This window comes from Salvia splendens, chromosome 20 (genome assembly GCF_004379255.2).
Source record: "Salvia splendens isolate huo1 chromosome 20, SspV2, whole genome shotgun sequence".
NCBI lineage: Eukaryota > Viridiplantae > Streptophyta > Magnoliopsida > Lamiales > Lamiaceae > Salvia > Salvia splendens.
Genome location: NC_056051.1, coordinates 5,703,135 through 5,728,507, shown reverse-complemented (window position 1 = coordinate 5,728,507; position 25,373 = coordinate 5,703,135). Strand labels below are relative to the sequence as shown.

General features: G+C 42.2%; 1 protein-coding gene across 1 annotated transcript; it reads right to left on the bottom strand.

The window, feature by feature from the left end:
- Window positions 1-2,957: 2,957 nt before the first annotated feature.
- Window positions 2,958-3,902, bottom strand: LOC121781354 (F-box protein CPR1-like). Its single transcript, XM_042179097.1, has one exon. It carries the CDS (start codon window positions 3,900-3,902, stop codon window positions 2,958-2,960), a length of 945 nt encoding a protein of 314 aa, XP_042035031.1.
- Window positions 3,903-25,373: the final 21,471 nt, after the last annotated feature.

Sequence of the window (25,373 nt, the reverse complement as noted above, 5' to 3'; positions counted from 1 at the left end):
GGAGGCAAGCTTTGGCTGACACAGAAGCAGTATTTGATCAAAGTACTACAGCGTTTTGGTGTAAATGATGATTTCAAATCTGTAAGTACCCCACTTGCTCCTCATTTGAAACTTAGTTCTCAGTTATCTCCAAAAACGGAAGATGAACGAGAATATATGGCGAAAGTTCCCTACGCTAACGCAGTTGGAAGCTTGATGTATGCAATGGTGTGTACAAGACCAGACATTTCACAGGCCGTTGGTATTGTGAGCAGATACATGCATGATCCAGGAAAAGGTCATTGGCAAGCTGTGAAATGGATTCTGCGGTATATCAAAGATACTGTAGATATTGGTTTGTTGTTTGAGCAGGATAAATCACTTGGTTCTTTTTGCAGTTGGATATTGTGATTCCGACTATGCTGGTGATTTGGATAAGCGAAGATCTACTACTGGGTATTTGTTCACTTTAGCGAGTGCGCCAGTTAGTTGGAAGTCTACCTTGCAGTCAACGGTAGCTTTGTCTACGACAGAGGCAGAGTACATGGCCATTACTGAAGCTGTGAAGGAGGCAATTTGGCTTCATGGGTTGCTGAAAGAATTAGGTGTTGGTCAGAAACAACTTGAAGTATATTCTGACAGCCAGAGTGTTATTCATTTAGCAAAGAATCAGGTCTTTCATGCAAGGACGAATCACATTAATGTTCGCTATCATTTTGTGCGGGAAATTCTCGAAGAAGAGGAAATTGTCATCAGAAAGGTTCCGACTTTGGAGAATCCTGCAGATATGTTGACCAAGGTGGTGACGAGAGCCAAGTTTGAATATTGTTTGGACTTGGTTAATATTCTGCGATTTGGAGCTGGCGTTTGACAGCGCCATTATGAAAACGCCGCGAGTCGTCTGTTTGGTGGAGAAGATTTGTGTTCGGTGGGATTTGAAATTTTGCCAAGGTGGAGATTTGTTGAAGATTGTCAAATTTTCACAATCTCATATCCCACATCGGTGGGTATTGAAACATTGGGGGAGTGGCTGCCTATAAAAGGAGCACTCCCCCCTCATTTGTAATGTACCTCAAATTTTGTATTCTCTTCTTCGTCTATATATAAGCGGGCTCTGCAGAGGGTGCTCGGAGACATAGGCAATTTGGCCGAACTCCGTTATCAAAGTTTCGGGTGTGTTCTTTCTTTATTATTTATTTTGTTCCTTATTTATTTCTGGGTTTATTTTCTGTTGGGATATTGTATTCAATTTTATTTGCGGGTTTTGTAGTAGTGTTTTGTACTGTTCTTTTGGGTGTTTTTATATTGTGATAAATACACCTACTGATAAATTCTGTTAGAAATCTGGTATTTAAGAGGGACAATGTCCCCGCTAGTCTTTCCAAAGAATTTATTTGGAGAAGTAATTTTATCGAGTAGACCCATTGGGTTAACTCTGAAATTACTGAATCGGTTCATTTCACTATTTGAGAGAAAATTACCCAGTTTTCTCAACATAGGGCGGGTGGTGTTTTGGTTTTGGATTTGAGAAAATCGTCGGATTCGAGCAGACTGAGCCATGGTTTGCAAACGCATTTGCTAATGGCAACACTTCGGATAGGGAGCAGTGAGAGGATGTTGGCTGTTATTTGCAATGGTAGATTTGTGAACAAATTAATCTCCATCAGATTTAGACTGAATCACTGCTCAAACACAAAGAAAAAAGAAGTGGAAACGGAAGAGATGTGTATATTTTGTGAATAGGAACCGAGTCTTTCCTACCCCTTTTATAGATTGGATCACATATTCGGATTTAGATAAAAAATAAAATTAAATATGACACATTATTACAAATAATTAAGATAGTACTCTCTCTTTTCATCATTTGAAGTCTTTTTGAATGGATATGGATTTTAAAAATTATTTGACTTCGGAAAGAAAAATATGTGGTTCATTTACAAAAAGTGTAAAAAGGTAAAATCAATCTTTAAATCGTGGACCTCTCAAAATGATAAAATAGATCGTTAAATCGTGAACGAAGAAAGTATGAGATGGATGAAAAGAATTAATAATTTACATTATTTGTCGTACTATTGTGAAAATAGAAAAATACTCTATGGAGTTAAATATTTTCAAAATAGTTGAGCATACCAGCAGTCGTCAAATTAATACTGCATAGCAACCAACTAACCACGCAACAATTATTATTATTATTATTATTATTATTATTATTATTATTATTATTATTATTATTATTATTATTATTATTATTATTATTATTATTATTATTATTATTATTATTATTATTATTATTATTATTAAGGAGTCCATAGGTCCATATTCAATATTCATAGACATAACATTCAATTTGATAGTGGTAGGTAATGATGAAGCACAGATCAACACTAATATATTTGATATTTCTCCTTTATTCAATAGGTAATGATGAAGTTTAATAACCATTATTAATCCACTTTTCAAAAAAGAGAAAAAAAAATTGATGGAGGTAGACCAATGCCATCCATGGTTTGCAAACGCACTTTTAAAAATTATTACTTGCAATATTTATTGATTTTAGACATAAATATATTATATTTAAAAATAATAATGATAATAATTACTACTGTTAGTTTCATAATTATTATACAAAAATTATTTACACGATACTATCATCTAAAGTGGAAGTTGAATAGTTTTGTGTGATAGATCAAAATGACAAAGGAAATTATTGTTTGAGAACGGAAAGAGTAGATATGTGGAGGGATGATCTAGCGTTTGGAATGGAGAGCCATAAAATTAAAATTGAACTTTGACGATATAGTAAGTGTGAGTTTTACAAATTTCCATATGTTTAGCTAAGAAGTTTACATTTATAATGTAAATATATAGTGCGTGTGCGACACAATAAGGCCAAGCCTGAAAACCGCACAATGAAGAATTTGTTGGACACGAACACAACCAAATAATGACAAAACACAAATGTAGACTAACATTATGATTTAGAATGAGAAAACATTCTCGGATTCGAAACTCTTTAGTGAGAAAAGGCTAGGAGTGAAAATCATTTCACTAAAGAAATACCCTGCATTTGCATCATTAAACATACCTACTCGTTGAATAGTTTTTGTCTTGTTGGAGTAGAAGATGAACCGATATCCGTTCAACAACATCAAAATGTCGCCATCTTTGAAAACTTTGATAGGATGAACAAAATTTACAACCTGGCCAAAATCAAAATCAAAACCAATAGTACTCAACTTGGTCCAAGATTCCTCAACTCGGTATTCTTTCATCAACCAGATGATGATTTCACAGTCCTGTATGTAACAAATACACAGACAGTCCCTAAAAACAGTCATTTCAAAATAAAACCCCACATCTCCATCTATAGGAAGAGCTATAGCTGGAGGAGGAGAGAAGATGCTAAAACATTCTGTTTCTGCATCGAAACCACACAGCTGAAAGGAGTGTTGAACTAAATCAGTTACAATATAATGGAGGTTTCCATTATATCCTACGTGTCCATAATGATATAATATGAAAGCATAAGCAGCGCTGGTTTCAACGGGCCTCCATATTCCTGTTCCGAGGGTGTATACTAGAAAATAGTCGGATTCATAGAAGGTCCGACCGATACAGACCACCTTATACTGCCCACTTATTTTGCTCACACAAAAAGCAAACATACAATCAAATAAGGTGTTATCCTTAGGCCTGCAGAGCACGATATATTCACGAGTGAGAGGATTGCATACGTGAAGAGTTTCAGGATCATCGATATACGAGTATAGAAGAAGCAAGCCATCAGCAGCGGTAACTCTCATTTTTCTGCTTCCGTGAGGGATATCGAAATCCGTGAGCGGAACGTAGTGAAGATCGTGGCTCTCCAAATCGGCTTCGTCTTTGTCTTCGATTTCGAATATCTTGCAACGAGATAAGTTCATCTTCAAGGTAACTAGGGCGGGCGGGAATTTTATATCGAAATAATCGGAATTGAGCAGATTGAGCCATGATTTGCAAACGCATTTGCTGATTGCAACGCTTCGGAATGGGAGGCGTGAGAGGATGTTGGTGGTGATTTCTGATGGCAAAATTTGGAAGAAATTACGCCCATTAGTGGAGAATAGAAGCGGCAGAGCAGCGTTTATTTCTGTGAATAAGAATTAGGGCTTTATTAAAGGAGTATACTACTTGCAATACTTATAGATTTTAGGTATAGATATATTATAGTATTTGAAAATAATGATAATAATAATTGCTATTATTAGTTTCATTATTATTATAATATAAAAATCATTTACATGATATTATCTTATTGTAAAGGTTAATTTTGGTCGTACACATATGACCAAAATACGTATTTGGTCGAAAACATTTACTTTTTGAAAAACAGATCCATAACAAATGAACTACTTGTCGGAGAGGTCTTTTTATTAATGGTTCCGTAAAAAAACTAACGGTTATGCCACTGTGCGGTAAGCATTGACAATTAGTTTTTTGACGACTAAAGGCCATTTGTGGTCCTAAACATATGACCGTTTTACAATTTTAGTCCAGATTATTATCTTTGAATTATAGCATCCTGAACAAATGAAAACAGTACGAATTTAGTCCATTTTTTTATGGAGCCGTCAAATTTTTAACGGTCAACGACCATTAAGTGAATTTTGACTAGATTAACAACTTTTAATTAGAATATGAAGTAGGAGACCCCTCAATTTTCTTTAAATACTAGTACAACCTAAATTTGTTATTGTTTTGTTAAAAAAAGACTAATGGCCATTTGTGGTCTTAAATATTTTAATTAAAAGTTGTTAATCCAGTCAAAATATTTAATTGTCGTTGACCGTTAAAAAGTTGACGGCTCCATCCAAAATGGACTAAATCTGGTCCGTTTTCATTTGTTCAGATGCAATAATTCAAAAGATAATGTTTTCGACCAAAATTGTAAGATCGTCATATGTTTAGGACCACAAATGACCTTTAGTTTTTTTTCGATGAAACTTTAAAAAAAAGGACTACTTCGTCAACATTTTACATTTTCATTTATTATGGACTTGTTTTTCAAAAAGTGAATGTTTTGGACAAAATTCGTATTTTGATCCTATGTTTTGGACTAAAATTGACCTTTACTCATTATCTAAAGATTACTATAAATATGTGTAGTACTTAATGATTTAAAAAACATTCAATAGGTATTTTCACTTATAATCTATTATACTATATGCACACTAAATTTTAGTATAAATTATAAATACAAAATAATACTCCCTCCGTCCATAAAAAATAGGACACATTGTGAATGACATGAGTTTTAATGTAGAATTGGTAAAGTAACAAAGAATGAAAAAAATAAAAGAGAACTAGTGTTAGTGGAATGTGTGGTCTATAGAGAAGGGAAAAAAGTAAGAGAGAAGTTGCTGAAAAATTTTCTTTTTTAAGTGTGCTCTATTTTTCATGGATAACAAAAAATAGCAAATGTGCTATATTTTTCATGAACGGAGAGAGTATATGTAAACCTCAAATTTGAATTAAGTAGCGAGTTTAGACCAATTTAGGACTATGGGGACCTATATATTTTAAAACGAAATTAGTAAAATATGAAATAAAAAAAAGATATTCAAATATTATTAATGGAAAATGTGTCCAGCCATCCAATGTTTTAAAAACCGGACCGGCAAGTGAACCGGCTGCGTTATTGGTTCACGGTTCAACCGGTCCAACCGGTCGAACTACCGGTCTAACCGTTTTACTGTTGCAAATATATATAAAAATATATTAAATTTAGTAAGTGGTTTACACTTAATAATATATCACAAAACATTAAACCTTATAGATAATTAGTGATGTATAAATATAAATAATACTAAAATTTAGTAAATATATTCAGATATATATATTTAATATTAGTTAGTCTAGATAAAAAATTTAATATTTCATGTATTAAAATAGATAATGTTTATATTAATTTGAGAAAATTTATTTATAGTAAATAATGAATCTTATATGGTACTAATAATAATATAGGTGGTAAGTAGAGCATCATTAAAATATAAAGGATGATAATTATATATATTATAATTAACAATTATATTAAAGAATAATAAAATTAAAATGAATTATTAGTTTTTGTAGATAAAATTAATGGTTAATGTATAAAAATATTTAATGTTCAAATTGTTCAATGAGCTTATGTGGTGGAGTGGTAGAAGTCTTCTTAACTAGAAGAGAGGTCATGAGTTCAACATCTACCAAAAACAAATTTTAAAAAATTTTGAAAAAAAATAGAAAACCGGTTTCCGGATCACGGTCCAACCGGTCCGACCGACCGGTTCCACCGGTTCACGGCGGTTCAATGCAGTGGTGGTTTAAAAGGGTGAACCGGACCGGAATACCTACCGGTTCGCGGTCCGACCGGTCGAACCGGCCGGTCCGGTACGGTTTTCCGGTCCGGTACGGTTTTTAAAACATTGCAGCCATCTCATAAGAAACAATTGGCAAAACTAGAAGTGAGTAATTTTGCGTGACATATCAAAATATCACTGAAACCATTGTTTGAGAACGGAATTTAATAGTAGATATCTGGAGGGATGATCTAGCGTTTGGAATGGAGAGCCATACTATTAAAATTGAAATTTAATGATACAATAAGTGTCAGTTTTAAAATTGTGAAATAATATTGCCATCGTTTACAAATATCCATATGTTTAGCCAAAAAGTTTCATATTCAATTTTATTAGCACAATTGATTCTAAAATCTACTCCCTGTCCAGGCTAAAATGATACATTTCTTAGTTGGTATGGGATTTGATAGGGTTTAGCCTATCGGAGGAATTATTTGAGTGAATTTGAAGAGAGAAAAAGAGAACAACCCTAGTTGAGGTTCTATGGGGCGTTTTAACGCCCAGAAGAGAGACTGAGATTAATAATTTAATTCTTCATTCTGCTTAATAATAATAAAAAACTCCACACATATTTATAATACGTGGGATACAAAAAGATATCTATAAACTAGAAAAGCAAATAAAATCCTAACCACTAGGGAAAATAAATCAAAACATAATAACTAAATAATAAAACATAAAATAAGCTAAATAATTATACGGAGAGATTATCAGCTCCCTTCCGGAATAAAATAAAATATCAGGTCCCTATCAACTCTTCCTCGGTTGAAAATCACCTTGCCCTCAAGGTGGAAGTCAGAAAAATAATCTTCTATCTCGTTGTTTGTATGTTTGTTTGGATCTTCATCTGCAAACAAAATTGTGTCGTTTCGGACCGCAACGAGTGATGGAGAAACCGTCTTTGGACATGAGATCTCTTCCGGGACTTCGGTGACATAACCAATTATGACAACAGTGATTTTTGGGCTATGAGATTTTGGAGGAAGTTTGGTTTCCACCAAAACCATTGGCTCATCCAGCTTTTGAGGCGATTCGTCATCAATTTTTTTCATCTCTTCGATAATGAGATCTGACCTGACATTCTGATTGGCGTGGTTGGCGTACACGTCTTGGCGGCATTCTGATTCAATATCCAAAAAGTGTTACTACGATTCTCATCCAAAATTACCACTTTCTCAAAATTTTCTTATAAAATCTTCATGTAGTATAAGATGCAACACATAGGATATATATCAAAATCAAAATTCTCATAAAAGAAGGAAGGTCAACATTGTTCTCAAGAGCAGATCGTACTGAAAGCAAAAACTGAAAAGACAACGAACTATTCTAATTCTAGACTACGACTCTATCATCCTCATCCATAGGCCCTTCCTCTGGGTCTTCGTCATCGTCCTCCTCGGGGTTCTCTTGCAGAGCCACCTCGGGATCCCTTGCGGAGCCTCCTCGGGTTCTTCCCCGTAGTCACCTTCAAACCCTTGCTCACCCTCGTACATGTTCCCATACTTGTCCTGATACACAATCCTCTCTTGCACATCCTGTGGGGGCTGCTCTTCTCGAGAGTCCACCAGTGCACAGTACACGGCCTTCCGAAAGCCAGCCATGTCACCCACCATGTCATCGGTAACAGGCTCATGCCACGTGTACCTCCTCGCCGTTCTTTCAGCCCACTCCTTCCAGCTGTCAGGGAGCAATTCTATTAGCTTCTCAATGCCGTCGTGCTCCGTCACTCCGAACTCCTGAGCTGCCCTCCAGAGGGTGTCGAAGTGTGCTACGAACTCGATCAACGGTATGTGATCCTTCTTCCGGTACACTCTATAATCCCTGAGCACCCTCTGTGCCCTAAGTCTATCACGATCACTCCGTCGCGGGGTTCGGAACATACGCGCCATCTATAGAAAAACAGAAACAATCGCCTCGCGTATAAAAACAGGGTGCATAACCGAAGAAGAGAGAGATATGTGTATGCAGACGTATCGCTGTTCTAATTCCAAGCCCGCTGGTGTTCAAAGGCCATAAGTCCTTATCTACTATAGGTCCAAGAAGCACTAGTGAAACCTCTCACGTCTAAGTTCAATCATTCAAAAGGCCAACACATTCACACGTAAAAGCTCACATCAACATTCACGTCATCATAGCATCACACATCAGCCACATGCTTTCATATAAATTCAACACACAAAAACAGTTCATAACTCTCATAATTTCCAACTTTTCACATCACTTTGTACCCTTCCACATGCATCAATATGTACTTACTTTCCAAAAATCATTTTCAAAACCCAAAATCACAATTTCCTCCACTTCCATATACTTTCCAAAAATTCAAAATTTTCATTACCTCATTTCAGGTTGAGTGCGATGAGTCGGATGTTGAGCCAATGACACTTTTGAAAACTTAGTCAATTATTTATTTTGACACAGGGATACAAACTAAATCAAGACAGAAGAGACTCTTAGGTCCAGAGCAGAAAGAAAACCTTTGGCTTTGATACCACTCTGTCACGCCCGCATTTCCTAAGGATAGGAAGTACGGTGGACCGCGACTAGGGGAGGAATAAAGAAGCGGGGAAGAAAGGGGAGAACAAGAATACTTGACCCGAAAACGTTTAATTAGAGGAAGTTCACTTCAAAACAATGTACTGTAGCGACATTTCTAAAGTTAAAGTAAACAGAGTTTAAATGAAAACATTGTATCGGATTACAAAGCAGCGGAAAAGACCAAGAGATAGATAATGCCGGGTATGACGACACGACACCATCCAAAAGGCAAAGTAAAAACACAATTTTGACTTTAATTGCTCAACATCCGTCATCCCCATCGTCGCTCAACCTGCACATTAAGAAAACAACATGCAGGGCTGAGTACTTATTGCACTCAGTGGACACACGCCAAAAACATAGTTTGTCATGCCATATCAGTGTAACCTTGGGGTTTTAAGTGTAAGAAAATAACCCAAGTACACTAAAACATATTTCATAAATTCGACTGCGCAGTCATTTTCAGATATTGCCACCCTTATTCCCACCATCATACACTATCTGATCCAACGGGTGACAAGGGGCGTGGCCACACCCCAGGTCAACTAGACCGGCCAACTTGCTCTCAGATGGCTCCCGGTCTCGTGTACACTAGCCTGAGGGTTCGCAGCCCAACAGACCCGAATTCGATTAAACATATGTGGTAAACCACTTCAGATAGGTTTCAATTCAAAACAGTTGGCAAGACAAGCAATTCACCTCCATAAACATTTCCGGAACGAAGTCCGTATTAAAGATAACCCACATAAAATAGTAGGGTAGAAAAGCCCACCTCAATTGCTTAGCTTTTAAATAGTTCCCTTCTTCAACCACAATTTCCTCGTAAAAGATCACCCTTTTGAAAGATAAATAGATATCATAATTAGAGTCAGGAAAGACGAGGTTTAAACGACAATGCATGATTCCTACGTGGATGACTTCAACATCTAGCACGTTACACGTACACACACTTAACAACATCTTATAAGTCAATCACACAAAAACACACGTCCGAAACACACCACGCACGCACCCGACACGCATACAACGTACTCAAGACGCGCACACGACACACACGCAACACTCATACCCCCGGCATACCCTTACTGTGCAACGGCTCACTTGGCTCGGAAAAGGTTCGGAAAAAGCTCGGAAACAGGATCGGCGTCTCGGCCTGGCTCGGTGTCTCGGCCGCCTGGCTCGGTGTCTCGGCCGCCTGGCTCGGCACCTCGGCCGACCGTCTCGGCCGCCTGGCTCGGCACCTCGGCCGACCGTCTCGGCCGCCTGGCTCGGCACCTCGGCCGCCTGGCTCGGCACCTCGGCCGACCGTCTCGGCCGCCTGGCTCGGCACCTGTCTCGGCACATGGCTCCGCCCTGGCTCAGCATGGCTCGGCACCTGTCTCGGCACATGGCTCGGCACCTGGCTCGGCACTGGCTCGGCGTCTGTCCCGGCGTCTGGCTCGGCACTGGCTCGATCATGTGTACACCCGTTTTTCCCCAACCAACGATTCTCAAACCCTATACGACAACCACACCACACATTCTACATCCCAAAACACACCCAAACACCTGGGATCAACCCTTCAACACTCTCCACCACACTGCCCTAGGCCGAACCCTAAAACTCTCGGCCAACACACACGAAACCCTCGAACCAAACGCTGATTCCTCCGAGCCATCTCTTGGCCAAACACACCCACAGACTTCACAAAAATGAAGCACTCAGACACACCCCCATTGCACACACATACATCACCCAGAACACACAACTCGCAGAACTGCGCAGTTTACTTGCGAAAATCATAATAAAATCATACGACCTCCAAAGAAGCTGAAATTTACACACCACACCCAAGACACATCCAAGTTTATACAGTTAAAATTTCGTATCAAAAGGAGATCTTTTGCTCAGTCGAAAAGGGGTCGGAACCCACTGTCAGTTATCACCGAAAACATGTTCAACACAAACACATAGCCACAAATCCTATTCGACATCTAAACCATCCAAAAACGTCCTACATGCATGTTTTTCGAAATTAACATGAGTTAGGGTATCGGGTTACCTTTCCCGGATAGTTCAACGTAATTCACACGCTTTACTTCTTCTTCCGACTCCGATTCACAACGAGAGTGCGTAACACCTTGAATAATCCACCATTCGATGAGAGGGAGTGAAAGAAAAAGATGAGAACCGAGAGGGAGAAAGGAGAGAAGCTTACCGATGAGAGAACCCTTCGAGAGAGATGAGAGATTGAGTGATGAGGGAGGGAGAGATTGAGAGAGAGTAGATAGCCACGGTTGTGAGGAGTGGGAGGAGGTTGAGAAATTAGTGGGAGAGGGGGGGGGGGGGGTTTTCGAAAAAACAGAGGAAGAGGGAGAGGAAAAAAAGAATTTAGTTAATTAGGATTTTAATTCATGATTTATTAATTATCCCAATTATAAAATGCCTAGGTAAAATATATCCCATCCACAACAATAAAATAAATCAATTAAGATTTTCCACACCATGTTTTAAACAAGAAAACACAAAAAGATCAACCATTAATTAAAAGAATAAAAAAATTCAAAAAAAAAACATAAACATATTTTTTTTCGGATGTTACATTCCTCCCACCTTAACAAAATTTCATCTCGAAATTTGCCTAGATTACTCAAACAGTTCTGGAAACTTCTCTCTCATTCTATCTTCTGATTCCCATGTTGCTTCTTCGACTCCATGATTCCTCCACCGTACTTTCACCGAAGCAATTGACTTATTCCTCAATTCTTGCACCCTTCGATCCAAAATGGCCTCGGGCTTCTCCTCATAACTTAGATCGGGATTTAGGACCATCATCTCTTCCTGGTGAACTATGTGTGTGGGGTCAAACACGTACTTCCTCAATTGTGACACATGGAAGACGTTGTGCACATTCCCAAAGCTTGGTGGTAGGGCCAATCTGTATGCTACCACGCCGACTCTATCCAAAATCTCGTACGGACCGATAAATCGGGGTCTCAGTTTTCCTTTCACTCCAAAACGAGTTATTCCTTTAGAAGGGGAAACTTTCAGAAAGACCTTTTCTCCGACCTCGAATTGTAAATCGGTCATTCGAACATCCGCATAAGATTTCTGCCGATCCTGTGCCTCCTTGATCCTCCCACGGATTTGTCGGACAATCTCTATCATCTCTTCTACAGAGTCTGGTCCGAGAATTCTTCTCTCACCCACTTCATCCCAATAAAGTGGCGATCTACACTTCTTTCCATACAATGCCTCATATGGAGCCATCTTGATAGTCGCCTGGTAACTATTATTGTACGCAAACTCAACCAATGGCAACACTTCTTCCCAACCCCAGCCTCGATCAAGCACCACGGCTCGTAGCATATCCTCTAAGGCTTGTATTGTTCTCTCCGACTGCCCGTCGGTTTGTGGGTGGAAAGCAGTACTAAAATTCAACTTAGTCCCCAACTCGCGCTGCAGGCTCGTCCAAAATCTAGAAGTGAATTTAGCATCGCGATCAGATGTAATTGTTGCGGGTACGCCATGCAAGCGTATAATCTCCCGTACATATACTTTAGCCAACTGGTCGGACCCATAAGTAGCACGAACCGGTACAAAATGTGCAGATTTGGTGAGACGATCTATGATCACCCAAATCACAGTGTTCCCTCGCTGGGATCTTGGCAGTCCTATCACAAAGTCCATTGCAATATGTTCCCACTTCCATTCTGGAATCTCGAGGGGTTGCAATCTCCCATAGGGCCGTTGGTGTAGTGCCTTTACTTGTTGACATGCTAGGCATCTCTCCACAAAAGCTGCAACATGCTTTTTTATACCGTTCCACCAAAATTGTCTTTTCAAGTCTTGATACATCTTGGTGCTTCCTGGATGAGCAGCGTATGGGGTTTCATGTGCTTCTCTCATGATTTCCATCCTCAGGCCTTCATCCTTAGGCACACACAACCTTCCCTTGTATGTGAGACCATTATCTGCTGCCTCACGAAAATTTCCGAGTTCACCCGTCCTCACTTCTGAGCGAAACTTTTCTAGTAACGTATCTCGCCGTTGAGCTTCCACAATTCTGGCTCTTAAGTCGGGTTCCATCACCAACGTGGCTACTATTTCTTCCACAGTCTCGGGCATTCTCACTACCTCCAACCGCATCTTACTGAACTCTTGGATTAAGCTCTCCTCGATAGTAAGAAAGGTGGCCAGCTGAGATTGAGACTTCCTACTAAGAGCATCGGCCACTACGTTTGCTTTTCCTGGATGGTAGTTTATACCACAATCGTAGTCCTTTACCAACTCGAGCCACCTACGTTGGCGCATGTTCAACTCCTTTTGCTCAAAGAAGTACTTTAGACTCTTATGGTCCGTGTATATCTCACAACGGACTCCATAAAGATGATGTCTCCAGATCTTCAAAGCATGTACCACGGCTGCCAGTTCCAGGTCATGCGTCGGATAATTCAGCTCATGGGGCTTCAATTGTCTCGATGCATATGCGATCACTTTCCCCTTCTGCATAAGCACACATCCAAGTCCCACCTTCGACGCATCCGTATACACCGCATAGTCAGTCTCTGACTCCGGCACAGCTAGAATTGGTGCGGTGGTCAATTTCTCCTTCAACAACTGAAAGCTCGCCTCACATTCTGGTGTCCAAATCATCTTGACTCCCTTTTTCAGTTGCTGTGTCATTGGCCTGGCTATCTTCGAGAATCCCTCAATGAATCTTCGATAATAGCCCGCCAGTCCTAAGAAGCTTCGAATTTCATTTTGTGTAGAAGGCGACTTCCATTCCTGCACCGCTTCCACCTTGGCCAGATCTACACGAATTCCATCTGAAGTTACTACATGTCCAAGAAAATTCACTTCCTTGAGCCAAAACTCGCATTTACTGAACTTGGCATATAGTTTCTCGTCCCTTAGGGTTGCTAGGACGGTTCTCAAGTGCGCTTTGTGCTCCTCCACGTTCTTTGAGTAAACGAGCACATCATCGATGAAAACTAGGACAAACCGATCCAAATACGGTTGGAACACGCGGTTCATAAGGTCCATGAACACTGCCGGGGCGTTCGTCAGTCCAAAAGGCATCACAACGAACTCATAGTGACCATATCTTGTTCGAAAAGCCGTCTTGGGTACATCTTCTCGCCGAACCCTCAGCTGATGGTACCCAGACCTCAAGTCCATCTTAGAGAAGACTCCTGCCCCTCGAAGTTGGTCAAACAAGTCGTCTATCCTTGGTAGTGGATACTTGTTCTTCAGCGTCAGTTTGTTTAGCTCTCGATAGTCGATGCACATCCTCATCGTTCCATCCTTCTTCTTCACAAACAACACTGGTGCTCCCCATGGCGACACGCTAGGTCTAATGAATCCCAATTCCAGTAGCTCTTGTAGTTGCACCTTAAGCTCCTCCAACTCTTTTGGCGCCATCCTATAAGGTGCCTTGGATATTGGTGCCGATCCGGGCTCCAGATCGATCGTGAATTCTACTTGCCTGTCGGGTGGGGGTCCCGGCAATGCATCGGGGAAGACATCGGGATATTCACTCACTATCGCCACATCTTCTATCTTCCTGTCTTTCTTCTCCTCCCCATTCAAATAAACAAGGTACGCTGGACATCCCTTCCTCATCATTGTAGTGGCTTGCAGCGCGGAGACAATGGACTTGCGTCGGTTCATTGAGATTCCGTAAAACCTCGTCGGCTCTTTTCCTGGGGTTTCAAACGAAATTTCCCTTTCTCTACAATGAAGGGTAACGTGGTTCTCCGCTAACCAATCCATACCCAAGATTATGTCTACGCTACCCATCGTCATTACTTGTAAATTATGAGCCAACAAACTGAGTTCACCTATTCCAAAGTTCACACACGCACAAGATCGGGATATATCTATAGTCCCGCCTACAGGTGAGGTCACACTCATAGTGGGTTCGGTCTTAACAGTAGGTAATCCTAATGTATCCACACAAGAAGTTGATATAAAGGAATGCGATGCACCCGTATCAAACAAGACAACTATAGGCGTGTTGAGAAGTGTGCCCATACCTGCCAAGTTTCCTTGCCCAAAGGTTTCTTTCCCGTTTGCCGGCTGCTTTCCCTTCAAGGCGTAGGCTCTTGCTTGCGACGGCAGTCCTTGGCGGCGTTGTTGCGGTTGAGGTGCAGGTAGTGCCTGGGATGGTGGACGGAAGCCTAACTGGTTCTGTCTCGTCCCCGTTCCCATGTTCTTATTTGGGCAACTTCGGAAGTAATGGCCACTTCCACCACAGCTGAAGCATCTAGGGTCTCGACACTCTCCGGTGTGGTACTTGAAGCATCTTCCACATTGAGGGTTCCTCGGCGGAAAGCTTGCCCTAGGGTGATAGGTATTCTGTCTCCCGCCATTGTAGGGTGGGTTCTTCATGTGTTGTGGCCTCTTGCCACCATACTGAGTGTGATCACCATCCCACCTCCTCTTCTCTTGATGACCTGACTGAGCTTGTAGGGGTGTCGCGTTTGTTGTCGCCACCACTTTTGGTTTAGGGAGTGCATCTTCCACGTCCAGTGCACAAGTCAAGATCTCCGAGTAGGAGAGTTCTCCTCGACAAGCCAAAGCGGCCTTTATCTCATCCTTGAGCCCGGCCCGGAACTTCACCGCCCATTTCTCGTCGGTGTCCATCAACTCGGGCGCATATCGTGCCATCTGTGCGAGGGCTCGGTCGTACTCAGTTACAGTCATTCGGCCTTGGCTCAACGTGTGGAATTCTACCACCCTGGCCCGTCTGTACGTCTTTGGGACATACTTGTTGTCAATCTCCACCTTAAACTCTTCCCATGTTAGCGCTTCCAGGCGTGCAGGATTCATAGTCCTTTGCCGAGTCTCCCACCAGTAATCGGCAGCACCTGATAGTTGAAAGGTAGCGCCAGCAATGCGCTCCCTATCTGTGCATTCCATGACCCTGAAAATACGCTCGAGACCGCGTATCCACTCTTCCGCTTTTGATGGATCTCCTTGTCCATCAAATTTTGGGGGATTCTGCCTAGAGAACGTAACTATGAATCTTTCTTGTTGAGGCGGGGGTGGAGGTGGTGGTGGAGGTGGTGCCTCCACGTTGGGTACTTGTCGTGGTTGGCGTACACGTCTTGGCGGCATTCTGATTCAATATCCAAAAAGTGTTACTACGATTCTCATCCAAAATTACCACTTTCTCAAAATTTTCTTATAAAATCTTCATGTAGTATAAGATGCAACACATAGGATATATATCAAAATCAAAATTCTCATAAAAGAAGGAAGGTCAACATTGCTCTCAAGAGCAGATCGTACTGAAAGCAAAAACTGAAAAGACAACGAACTATTCTAATTCTAGACTACGACTCTATCATCCTCATCCATAGGCCCTTCCTCTGGGTCTTCGTCATCGTCCTCCTCGGGGTTCTCTTGCAGAGCCACCTCGGGATTCCCTTGCGGAGCCTCCTCGGGTTCTTCCCCGTAGTCACCTTCAAACCCTTGCTCACCCTCGTACATGTTCCCATACTTGTCCTGATACACAATCCTCTCTTGCACATCCTGTGGGGGCTGCTCTTCTCGAGAGTCCACCAGTGCACAGTACACGGCCTTCCGAAAGCCAGCCATGTCACCCACCATGTCATCGGTAACAGGCTCATGCCACGTGTACCTCCTCGCCGTTCTTTCAGCCCACTCCTTCCAGCTGTCAGGGAGCAATTCTATTAGCTTCTCAATGCCGTCGTGCTCCGTCACTCCGAACTCCTGAGCTGCCCTCCAGAGGGTGTCGAAGTGTGCTACGAACTCGATCAACGGTATGTGATCCTTCTTCCGGTACACTCTATAATCCCTGAGCACCCTCTGTGCCCTAAGTCTATCACGATCACTCCGTCGCGGGGTTCGGAACATACGCGCCATCTATAGAAAAACAGAAACAATCGCCTCGCGTATAAAAACAGGGTGCATAACCGAAGAAGAGAGAGATATGTGTATGCAGACGTATCGCTGTTCTAATTCCAAGCCCGCTGGTGTTCAAAGGCCATAAGTCCTTATCTACTATAGGTCCAAGAAGCACTAGTGAAACCTCTCACGTCTAAGTTCAATCATTCAAAAGGCCAACACATTCACACGTAAAAGCTCACATCAACATTCACGTCATCATAGCATCACACATCAGCCACATGCTTTCATATAAATTCAACACACAAAAACAGTTCATAACTCTCATAATTTCCAACTTTTCACATCACTTTGTACCCTTCCACATGCATCAATATGTACTTACTTTCCAAAAATCATTTTCAAAACCCAAAATCACAATTTCCTCCACTTCCATATACTTTCCAAAAATTCAAAATTTTCATTACCTCATTTCAGGTTGAGTGCGATGAGTCGGATGTTGAGCCAATGACACTTTTGAAAACTTAGTCAATTATTTATTTTGACACAGGGATACAAACTAAATCAAGACAGAAGAGACTCTTAGGTCCAGAGCAGAAAGAAAACCTTTGGCTTTGATACCACTCTGTCACGCCCGCATTTCCTAAGGATAGGAAGTACGGTGGACCGCGACTAGGGGAGGAATAAAGAAGCGGGGAAGAAAGGGGAGAACAAGAATACTTGACCCGAAAACGTTTAATTAGAGGAAGTTCACTTCAAAACAATGTACTGTAGCGACATTTCTAAAGTTAAAGTAAACAGAGTTTAAATGAAAACATTGTATCGGATTACAAAGCAGCGGAAAAGACCAAGAGATAGATAATGCCGGGTATGACGACACGACACCATCCAAAAGGCAAAGTAAAAACACAATTTTGACTTTAATTGCTCAACATCCGTCATCCCCATCGTCGCTCAACCTGCACATTAAGAAAACAACATGCAGGGCTGAGTACTTATTGCACTCAGTGGACACACGCCAAAAACATAGTTTGTCATGCCATATCAGTGTAACCTTGGGGTTTTAAGTGTAAGAAAATAACCCAAGTACACTAAAACATATTTCATAAATTCGACTGCGCAGTCATTTTCAGATATTGCCACCCTTATTCCCACCATCATACACTATCTGATCCAACGGGTGACAAGGGGCGTGGCCACACCCCAGGTCAACTAGACCGGCCAACTTGCTCTCAGATGGCTCCCGGTCTCGTGTACACTAGCCTGAGGGTTCGCAGCCCAACAGACCCGAATTCGATTAAACATATGTGGTAAACCACTTCAGATAGGTTTCAATTCAAAACAGTTGGCAAGACAAGCAATTCACCTCCATAAACATTTCCGGAACGAAGTCCGTATTAAAGATAACCCACATAAAATAGTAGGGTAGAAAAGCCCACCTCAATTGCTTAGCTTTTAAATAGTTCCCTTCTTCAACCACAATTTCCTCGTAAAAGATCACCCTTTTGAAAGATAAATAGATATCATAATTAGAGTCAGGAAAGACGAGGTTTAAACGACAATGCATGATTCCTACGTGGATGACTTCAACATCTAGCACGTTACACGTACACACACTTAACAACATCTTATAAGTCAATCACACAAAAACACACGTCCGAAACACACCACGCACGCACCCGACACGCATACAACGTACTCAAGACGCGCACACGACACACACGCAACACTCATACCCCCGGCATACCCTTACTGTGCAACGGCTCACTTGGCTCGGAAAAGGTTCGGAAAAAGCTCGGAAACAGGATCGGCGTCTCGGCCTGGCTCGGTGTCTCGGCCGCCTGGCTCGGCACCTCGGCCGACCGTCTCGGCCGCCTGGCTCGGCACCTCGGCCGACCGTCTCGGCCGCCTGGCTCGGCACCTCGGCCGCCTGGCTCGGCACCTCGGCCGACCGTCTCGTCCGCCTGGCTCGGCACCTGTCTCGGCACATGGCTCGGCCCTGGCTCGGCACGGCTCGGCACCTGTCTCGGCACATGGCTCGGCACCTGGCTCGGCACTGGCTCGGCGTCTGTCCCGGCGTCTGGCTCGGCACTGGCTCGATCATGTGTACACCCGTTTTTCCCCAACCAACGATTCTCAAACCCTATACGACAACCACACCACACATTCTACATCCCAAAACACACCCAAACACCTGGGATCAACCCTTCAACACTCTCCACCACACTGCCCTAGGCCGAACCCTAAAACTCTCGGCCAACACACACGAAACCCTCGAACCAAACGCTGATTCCTCCGAGCCATCTCTTGGCCAAACACACCCACAGACTTCACAAAAACGAAGCACTCAGACACACCCCCATTGCACACACATACATCACCCAGAACACACAACTCGCAGAACTGCGCAGTTTACTTGCGAAAATCATAATAAAATCATACGACCTCCAAAGAAGCTGAAATTTACACACCACACCCAAGACACATCCAAGTTTATACAGTTAAAATTTCGTATCAAAAGGAGATCTTTTGCTCAGTCGAAAAGGGGTCGGAACCCACTGTCAGTTATCACCGAAAACATGTTCAACACAAACACATAGCCACAAATCCTATTCGACATCTAAACCATCCAAAAACGTCCTACATGCATGTTTTTCGAAATTAACATGAGTTAGGGTATCGGGTTACCTTTCCCGGATAGTTCAACGTAATTCACACGCTTTACTTCTTTTTCCGACTCCGATTCACAACGAGAGTGCGTAACACCTTGAATAATCCACCATTCGATGAGAGGGAGTGAAAGAAAAAGATGAGAACCGAGAGGGAGAAAGGAGAGAAGCTTACCGATGAGAGAACCCTTCGAGAGAGATGAGAGATTGAGTGATGAGGGAGGGAGAGATTGAGAGAGAGTAGATAGCCACGGTTGTGAGGAGTGGGAGGAGGTTGAGAAATTAGTGGGAGAGGGGGGGGGGGGGGGGTTTCGAAAAAATAGAGGAAGAGGGAGAGGAAAAAAAGAATTTAGTTAATTAGGATTTTAATTCATGATTTATTAATTATCCCAATTATAAAATGCCTAGGTAAAATATATCCCATCCACAACAATAAAATAAATCAATTAAGATTTTCCACACCATGTTTTAAACAAGAAAACACAAAAAGATCAACCATTAATTAAAAGAATAAAAAAATTCAAAAAAAAAACATAAACATATTTTTTTTCGGATGTTACATATAATATGTGAGATAAAAAAGCTATCTATAAACTATGAAAGCAAATAAAATCCTAACCACTAGGGAAAGTAAATCAAAATATAATAACTAAATAATAAAACATAAAATAAGGTAAATAATTATACAGAGAAATTATTAGCTCCCTTCCGGAATAAAATAAAATATTAGGTCCCTATCAGGATTTTGCGAGTTGTTAGTTGATGAAGTTAATTGGAGAGAAAAAGAGGTAATGTAAGTATTAAATGAAGAGAGAAAAAGAATTGAATATTTAATTGGAGAGAAAAAATGGTAGGATATATTAATTGGAGGGAGAAACTTACCAAAAATAGAAATGTTTCAGTCGCCTTTGTTGGAACAAAAAGGAAAGCGTGTCATCTTAGCTGGGACGGAGGGAGTAATAAACACAAAGATTAATAATAACTCACTTCATCCCACATTCTTGAGTGACACGAGATTTTAGGAGGAATTGTTATGGAGAATAAGTAGAGAGGAAAAAGTAGTTAGAATATTTTAATTAGGAAAAAGTAGTTAGAATTTTTATAACTAAAAAGTTAACATCCTGGGTGGGATCTTGAATGGAAGAGAGGGATTACTTGCTTATTTGTTCACTTCAGGAGGGGGTCAAGATTCCGTTGTCGAGATCTAAAGATTTGTGGTCGAGATGAAGATCAAAGATCATGAAGTGGTGATTGAATCCAGTTTACGCTTAACGTGTAAATACATATATCGATTAATTATGTGATTATATGAATTAATTGCGGATGTTATTGTATCAAATATAAATGTTTAGATGTAAATCAAACAATCATCTTGAATAGATCTTCCGCTGTAAACCCCAACAGCAACGACAAAGAAGCTATAAACACACCATCACCATCAGTGCCAGCACCACCATTGCTGCCTGATGCCACCTCCACTCGATGCTTGACCCGATGAAACCAGTAAGGACCCTCAAGGGGCTAAAGATCGACGCTATTGTGAGTGCCCGTACTTTCTTAATTTCGTATTAAAACTTGTGTTATTTCAAAAATTCATGTTTGTTAGAAAAGGGAGGGAGTATAATGTAAATAAGGAGTTATATACTAGCAAGGCCTGCCATATAGTGCGTGCTGGGCCGACACAATAAGGCCAAGCCTGAAAACCGAACAAAAAAGAATCCTTGGACACGAACACAACCAAATAACGACAAAACACAAATGTAGACTAACATTATAATTTAAAATGAGATCACATTCTTGAATTCCAAACTCTTTAGTGAGACAAGGCAGGGAGTGAAAATCATGGCATTAAAGAAATACCCTGCATTTGCATCATTAAACATACCTACTCGTTGAATAGTTTTTGTCTTGTTGGAGTAGAAGATGAACCGATCTCCATTCAACAGCATCAAAATGTCGCCATCTTTGAAAACTTTGATAGGATAAACAAAATTTCCAACCGAACCACGATCAAATTCAAAACCAATAGTACTCAACTTGTATTCTATGGTCCAAGATTCCTCAACTCGGTATTCTTTCATCAACCAGATGATAATTTCATAGTCCTGTACGTAACAAATACATAGACAGTCCCTAAAAACAGTCAATTCAAAATAAAACCTCTCGTCTCCATCTACAAGAAGAGCTAGAGTTAGAGCTGGAGGAGGAGAGAAGATACTAAAACATTCTGTTTCGACATCGAAACAACAAAACAGATAGGAGGGTTGAATAAAATCAGTTACAATATAATGGAGGTTGCCATTATATTCCACGTGTCCATAATGAAATAATATGAAACCATAAGCGGCGCCGGGTTCAACTCGCCTCCATATTCCTGTTCCGATGGTGTATACTTGAAAATAGTCGTATTCAGAGGAAGCCCGACAGAAGCAGACCACCTTATGTTGCCCACTTATTTTGCTCACACAAAAAGCAACCATATAATCAAATAAGGTGTGTTGCTTAGGACAGCATAGCACGATATATTCACGAGTGAGAGGATTGCATACGCGAAGAGTTTCAGGATTATAGGTATATGAGTATAGAAGCAGCAATCCATTAGCAGCGGTACATTCCATTGCACTGATTCTGAAAGGGATATCGAAATCTGTGAGAGGAATGTAGTGAAGATCATGGCTCTCCAAATCGGCTTCGTCTTTGTCTTCGATCTCGAAAATCGTGCAACGAGATTGGTTCCTTGATGATTGGGCGAATTTTTGATGGTAATAAATGCAGGTAATAACTATAGATCACGACACAGAAAGTTACGTGGTTCGATTTACTGAGGTAAATCTACGTCCACGGGAAGAAAGGAGGGCAAATTTGTATTGCTTGATCTGGATTACAGCTTACAACACTGACTTGCTATATGAGATTCGATATCTAGAGAGCTCCTTCGTCTATCTGATCTAAGTTCTATTTATACATGTGAACCAAGATCGTGGCTTCCAGGTTGACAACTGCTTCATACCACTAAATAGATCGTGGGTGTGGTGGAGGTCGTGGAGGTCCTGCATGGGTCCACTATCCAAGATCGTGGCTTGCAGGTTGACAACTGCTTCATACCACTAAATAGATCGTGGGTGTAGTGGAGGTCGTTGAGGTCCTGCATGGGTCCACTATCTCCTTGTTCGGTCGAATACTGAGACCGAACTGCTGAACTTTGCCGATCAGCTTTGGCCGATCTGAGAGTAGAGCTTGATTGGTTCTTTTGCCGATCTGAGAGTAGAGCTTGATTGGTTCTTTTGCCGATCTGAGAGTAGAGCTTGATTGGTTGGCTTTTACCGAGCTGTAGGCTGCGACCGAACTCTTTGGTTGTGCCGAACCGAACTGAACTCTTTGGTCGTGCCGAACTGATACTCTTTCTTGGGTTTTGGGCTAATGGGCCGTCACTGCTATTGGGCTCGCCATTAGGGTTTAGTTGTTTAGTTCGTACCCCATCACTACCCCCCCCCGAAAAGCGAAGTGAATCACTTCGGCATTTTGGATGAGTGTAAGGGGGAGGCTGACGTCAGGGGACGTGCCATGCGCGTGTCTGCATTAAATGCGATAGCAAATCCGGCCGTTGAATCCAGAAAAAGGGGGATTTGAAACGGCGCTACGGATTTGAAAGGCCTCTGTGAATCTGATAAATATTACCATTTTCCATCATTGGAACACTTTTGCTATTGTTTCTTCTGCATTCTCTCTCTTTTGCGCAAAATTTCCTTCCGCTCCTTCAAGAATTTCTTCAGAACTTCTTCAGACTTTCAAAGAGTAAGAATCATGTCTTCTTCTTCTTCTTCTGAGTCAGGTAGCGGTAGGAAAGGGGGTAAAGGATCTTCTAGCCGGAAAGAGTCCGGGGAGAAGACCGTAGAATACTTTCACAGCATCTTGAGTAAGGACACTGTGATATCCCTACACGGAAAATATCTTCTTCCCGGGGGGAAGGTGGTGATTCCCGACGACGATCATAGGGCTAACTCGCCGCCGGAGGGTTATGCCACCGTTTACGAAGCCTGCTTAGAATGCGGGCTTCGTTTCCCTCTTCCCCCACCTTTTGTAGAGCTTCTTGATTTTTTCCAACTCCCTTTAGGTCAGGTGACTCCGAATTCTTGGAGGCACTTATCGGCCTTTGCTGCCGAACTGCGTAGGCTAGATAAGGATCTGTCTCTGAGGGCAATCCTTAATTTCTTCCAGTTTAAGAGGAAGGGATCTTGGTTTTACTTGATCCCTTTACAGCCCTTTAGAGCCTTTTGTAAAACCAAATGGCCGAAATGGCAAAATCGTTTCTTTTTTTATAATAGGACTTCGGCTTCGGACTTTTCCTGGAGAGGGCCGAAGTCCGTTATTCCTCATCCTCGGGTAGAACCGTTGGACGAGCTCGAGGCCGAGCTCAATAAGATTCCCATGATTAGGAAGCAGTACTTGGAGTCTGAGCTCGTCAAGAGCGACTTCGTGTTCGACTCCTCGTCTTCGGACGACGAGACTGAGGGTGAGGATTTCTTTTTTATGCATTACTGCCTTGACGACGAAAACTAACCTTGTTTTCTTGCTTTTTGGCAGTGAACTTGCTAAACAAGCTCGGTCGCAAATCCTCCGAATCTAAGGAACCGGAGAGGCCGAAAACCACCAGCTCGGCGTCTGATGCCGAGAAGAATCCGAAGAGGCAAAAGACCTCTTCGGATCCAAAGAAGCCGGAGTCGACTTCGGCAAATAGGAAGGCGAAGCTTCAGAAGCCCCCAAGAGCGCCAGAGAAAGACGTGGTCTTGGCGCCTCCTTCGGAACATATCTGTGAGCCCTTTTTATGGCCCACGGACTTCGCCGAGGTGAATTCTCTTCTTGATTTTCTGGCCTTGCTTTTTTCCTGTATTTTTTGTGGCCCCTCGGTTGACTTTTTCCTTTTTCCATTTTCAGAGGAACGATATGCTCAGCAAGCTCGTCGCAGTTGAACTCTCTAAAGCGTCCAGCGACTATGCTGAGATGCAGAGGAAGTTGACTGCTGCTCGTCACCAGGCCGAACAGGCTAGGGCAGACTTTGAGAAGGCAAGGGCTGCTAGGATCTCGGCTCAGGATGAGGCACAGCGGGCAAAAAACGAGCTCATTATCCAGAGAGAGCAGTCGAAACAGAGGGAGGCTGCTGCCGTGGTTGCCTAAGGGGAGGCTCTCCGTGCTTTCGCGGAGAAACTCTTTTTGAGCAATCAATTTTCGGCCTTTGTCGGTGATCTGCTGAAACTGATGACCGATAATGCTGAGCAGGGACCCGAAGTCGTCCTGCCGCTGTATGGCCGAGAAATTGCAGCTCGTCTCCAGAGTCTGCCGCTCCTTGACGAGCTCGCGTCTTCCTCGGTCCTGCTTTCTGCTGACCGAGTCCGTAATTGCCGAGCTGACCGGGACGAGAACATGGAGGCCATCTTTGCCTCCTTGGGACCTGTTTCACCCGCTCCAATTTTCCAAGGAGAGGGTAAGCAGGAAAACGAGGCCGGCAAGGAGACCGAGCAGCCGGATCGGCAGACCGGCGACGGGCAGGCCGAGCAGGAGGTGCAGCAGATCGGCTATGGGGGCGCCGAGCAGGCTGGGGGGAGTAGGGAGGCTGAGGCTGAAGCCGAGGTGGACAAGGAGGGAGAAGCTGAAACCCGGAGGGGAGCCGGAGATGAAACTGGCGGAGTATGATTTCGTCTCCCTTCTCTTAGTTTAGTTTCTTTCTTCCTTCTTGTAAAATGGCCTTGAAGCCCTCCTTGTGTAAAAATTTTTTTTCTTATGAATGAAAAAATTTTCTTTCTACACTCGTGTCTTCGTATAGCTTTTCTTGACCTCTTTTACTCCTGTTATGGTTTACTGCCTGCTCGGTAAGCTGAAATGCCGAACTGACCTAGCTGCTTTGTATTCTTTAACTCTAAGGAGCTGGAGGTACTTCACTGGAAGCGGCTA